General features: G+C 56.9%; 1 protein-coding gene across 1 annotated transcript in view; it reads left to right on the top strand.

The window, feature by feature from the left end:
• The window catches only part of LOC116217484 (GTPase IMAP family member 1-like), a 4,509-nt gene extending 2,295 nt beyond the window's left edge, over positions 1-2,214 (top strand). Inside the window, exon 2 of the mRNA XM_031557054.1 lies at positions 552-2,214. Within this exon, the coding sequence (XP_031412914.1) occupies positions 610-1,374 (765 nt within the window). The 5' untranslated portion in view covers positions 552-609 and the 3' untranslated portion in view covers positions 1,375-2,214. The remainder of the gene's footprint in view (positions 1-551) is intronic.
• Positions 2,215-4,554: the final 2,340 nt, after the last annotated feature.

The raw sequence follows: 4,554 nt of genomic DNA, 5'->3' as shown, positions 1-4,554 counted from the left end.
TCTCCGTCCACTCTATTTTCCCTTCTTCTTTTTCCCCTTTTCCCTTCTCCCCTTATCCTCCCCTCCCTACATCCTTTATCTCCTTTCTCTGTTTCCTCTCCCCATTTTTGTGCTTCCTTTCTCTTCTCTCCGTTTCCCTTCTCCCCACTCCTGCGCTCACAGGAGCACAGCGCAGACCTGACCCTGTCCATCAGCACAGCCACAGCCCCGGCATGGGGAGACCCTCGGCACTGCACTCAGCCCCACGCCAACCCCAGCCGCACAGGTGTCACTGCCCAGAGGGATCCGTCACCTCCCAAGGGGGTTCCTGTCACCACCCAGAGTGGTCTCTTACACCTCCTGGGGGGTCCCTGTCACCACACCACCGTGCCCCTGCACCCTGAGCTGTCGCCGTCCCTCTGCTCTGTGCCACCCCAGCACGTGGTGTCACGCCTCTCTTTCTCCTCTCTCCTTTCTCTGCTGCCCTCCGGGCCCTGCTGGAGCTGTCTGTGCTGCAGCATTACCGGCTGAGCAGCTGATGGAGCCCTGCCCCTCCGCTTCTATCCCTGCAGCACAACCACGGCCGTTCGACGTGTCCCTGTGCTGCCCGGCGACGGCAGAGGCTCCACAATGCGGCTGCTCCTGGTTGGAAAGACTGGAGGGGGGCGAAGCGCCACGGGGAACACCCTGCTGGGGCGACGCGTCTTCGAGTCCAAGCTGTCCACCACGCCGGTGACCCGCAGCTGCAAGTCAGCAACTGGGCACTGGGATGGAGAGGACATTGTGGTGGTCGACACGGCCGACATCTTCCATTTGTGGAATGGCAGCAATGAGGCGTGCAGGGAAATCACCCACTGCATCGAGCTGTCCTCGCCCGGCCCCCACGTGCTGCTGTTGGTCACCCAGCTGGGCCGCTTCACCCAGGAGGACCAGGAGGCCGTGCGGGGCGTGCAGGACATCTTTGGAGTCGGTGTGTTCAGGCACATGGTTGTTGTGTTCACCCGGGGAGAGGAGCTGGTGGGGGGATCTCTGCATAACTACGTGACCCACACTGACAACAGAGCTCTGCGCAACCTGATCCAGAGCTGCTGGAATCGATACTGCAGCATCAACAACCGGGCTTCCGGGGCAGAGCGGGACCAGCAGGTCCAGCAGCTGATGAATAAGGTCCGCGAAACCGTGCGGGAGAATGAGGGAAGGTACTACAGCAATGAGTTGTACCTGGATCCCTTTTTAACAGAAGAGAAAGTGAGGTATCACATGGAGAAAGCAGCCAGACCGTGGGGTGTGCTGCTCGACTCCTTGTCATACAGGAGAGTCCTTACAAAATGTGGGATAATTCTCATTGTCATTGCTTTGATTTTCATCTTTGTCCTTATTTGGTGGAAGAGATGAATGGCTGAATCCCATAATCCACAGCCCCCCAGTATCAGAATCCCAGAACCCTGCAGCTCTTGGGGCCGCAGGCATCGCTCCATCCCCACCCACTGCCATCCCCCAGCACCCGCTCCCCAGGGCTGCGTCCCTTTGGCAAAGAGCCCGCCATCACGCAGTGCAGCCGCTGTGGTGCTCACCCACCCACACAGCACCCCAAAACCTTCATAGTGTCCCCAGTTGAAGGGGACCCACAAAGACCACTGAGTCTTCTCATGACTCCCAAACCCCAACCCTATATCTGAGAGAGATGTCCCAGTGCTTCATGAGCTCCGGCAGCTCAGGGCTGTGACTGCTGCCCTGGGGAGCTGCTCCATGTCCACCGCCTTCTGGGCACAGCCTTTCCCTTACCCCCACCCAACCCTCCCCTGACAGCTCCATGCTGTTTCCTTGGGCCCTGCTGCTGTCACAGAGAGCAGAGCTCAGCGCAGCCCCTCTGCTCCATGTGAGGATCTGTAGGGCCATGAATTGTCATCAAGAAGTGAAGGCAAAGTGTCCTGTACGTGTCCCTTGGGTTCCTTGAGGGCTGATTACATGCTGAAACCAACACCCATCTCTGCAGAAAGGTGATTAGAATGAGCCAGCTGCTATCCCCTCCCAAATGCAGAGTCTTGGAGCCCCTTGTATGCCTGCCCAAAGATGTATCAGAGTACCCAATTAGAGACTGTAGAGAGATGTAATTTTGTAAACTGCCATGTAAGGAAAACTGCACTTCTGTTTGGGGCTGTGCTTGCTTTTGGGAAGGATCACCAAACACCTGATTGTGCACAGAAATAAAACAGAGACCTCTGTTCTGCATCACAGCTGTGTTTATGTCTTATGGGCACAGACCCATTAGGGGTAACAGCTCCGTTCTTACTATTATTCAGCACACCTCCAAGTCCTGGATCCGGGCACTGAAGAGAACATTGAAGGGAATGGGAGACTGAGTTGGCGATACACACTGGGGGTGTAAGGGTGGAGCACAGCCCTATGGAAAAGGACCTGGGGGCCCTGGAGGGGCAGCAGCACGAGGCAGGACTGTGCCCTGTGCCAGCCAACAGCACCTTGGGTGCGCCCGGAGCTGTGCGGCCAGCAGGGAGAGGGAGGGGATCTGCACCTCTGCTCTGTGCTGGGAGACCTCACCTGGAGTGCTGTGTCCGGATGGGGAGTGCTCAGTGCAGGAGAGACGTGAGCTGTCGGAGAACATCCAGAGGAAGGCGCAAAGTGACCCCGGGGGGGGAACACCTCCCTGCAAGGACAGGCTGAGAACTGGGAGGCTGCAGGGAGGGCTGAGTGAGGCTTCAGTACCTACAGAGGCTGTAAGAGGGAAGGGGACCGATTCTGTAGTGGGGTCTGTGTGATAGGACAAGGGGAACTGAAGAAAAAGAGCAGAGGTTTAGTTGGATATAAGGAAGAAGTTTTGTACAGTGAGAGCAGTGGGGCACCGAACATGTTGCAGTAAGATGTGATGGTGTCCCATCCCTGCAGACACCCACAGTCAGGATGGGCTCTGAGCACTGATGGAGCTGTGAGTGCCCCTGCCCATTGCAGGCAGTGGGACCAGGTGGCCTTTAGAGATCCATTCCACTCAAACCACTCTGTGACTCTGTGAGAAGATCTCTCAGTTTTCCCTTCTGCAGCTGAACAACCACGGGGCTCTCAGCCTTGCCTCAAAGGGCCCATTTCCTCCAGGCCCCAACCATCTCTGCACCCTCTGCTGGGAGGGCAGAGCCCAGGGCTGTGCAGTGCTGGGGCTGTGCTGCCCTGTGGGTGCCCTCGAGCCAGGCAGCGCCCTGCCCCACCTGCAGACACACGAAGTGAGGCACAAGGTCCACAAACAGACATTTCCTGTAACTGCACTCAGTTCGGGGAAGTGCAGAGAACAAAACTAAAAGCAATACTTGGGAAAGAGGACCTTGGCTCTTGCGCAGAGCAGTTCCCCCTACCGCAGAACAGCCACCCGCCAGAACACCCAGAAGAACACCCTGCATGCCCCACAGCCTCAGGCACCATCCCTCTGCAGCCCACCCCCATGAGCCACATGAAGAGAGAAGAGTTCGTGAAGGATCACATGGGGAGGTACAGAGCTGGCAGGGAAGGAAGGGAATTCTGCTAACTTCCCCATCTGTGCCATGTCCACCACACTCTGGGGCACAGCCTATCCTTCACCCTCTCCCCCCGACCCTCCCCTGACAGCTCCATGCCTTTCCCTTGGGCACTGTTACTGTCACCAGAGAGCAGGGCTCAGTGATACCCCTCTACTTCCTGCGATGATCTGCAAGGCCGTGGGGGGCTGTAGGGCGATGGGGGGCTGCAGGGTCAGCATGAGGACTGACAGAAAAAAGGAGTGGACCCAATGGATGTACTGTCTCAAAAGGAGGAACTGTAGTCCACCAAGGTGAAACACAGAAAGAGATGATCACAAATATTCAAAGAATGTGTGAAAAAGAAACTCTTCGGCCTCGAGGTGCTGTTGTCATAAAGAAGGAAAGGCAAAGTGTCCTGTGAGTGTCTGTTGGGCTCCTGAAGGGGCAACTACAGACTGCAAACCCCTTCCATTGCTGTGGAAGGGAGATTAGAATGAGACAGCTGCTATCCTGTCTCAGATACAGATCTTGGTGGGCCATAATGTGCCTGCCCAGCAAAGATCAGTCAGAGGACCCAATCAGAAGCTGCAATTGGAGAAAATGTTATAAACAGCCATGTGAAGATAACAACACTTCCATTTGGAGGTGTGCGCTTGCTTTGTTAGGGATCGCCAAGCGCCTGATTCTGTGTAGATTGGATGGGGATAACAAGGTGCATAGTGTGGCATTTGCTCTAGTTGTATTTCACGTCTCCGTGCTGCCATGCTGAGCTGAGGGAGTGCCCAGCCCCACCTGAAGGCATACAGGGTGAGGCCGAAGGCTGCACAAAACCCTATTCCTGTAAACACACCGTGTTCCGGGCACTGCAGAGAACCAAACTGAGAGCGCCGGGAGGCAGAGCCTCAGCTCTGCACCAAGGGCAGCTCCACCACAGCCCGTTCTCTGCAGCCCCCATCACCCCCTCCTCACCAGGCTGTGTGTCCCGGCCCCCATCGCTGCCAGCCCGGCTCGGCTGAGTCCCCATCCTCAGCCCCTCTGCGGGTCTGCAGTCCCTGCCCGCTCACAGCCGCTT

Source organism: Meleagris gallopavo, chromosome 29 (assembly GCF_000146605.3).
Source record: "Meleagris gallopavo isolate NT-WF06-2002-E0010 breed Aviagen turkey brand Nicholas breeding stock chromosome 29, Turkey_5.1, whole genome shotgun sequence".
Classification (NCBI taxonomy): Eukaryota; Metazoa; Chordata; class Aves; order Galliformes; family Phasianidae; genus Meleagris; species Meleagris gallopavo.
The sequence above is the reverse complement of the archived record's forward strand: the minus strand, read 5'-3'. Positions and strand labels throughout refer to the sequence as shown.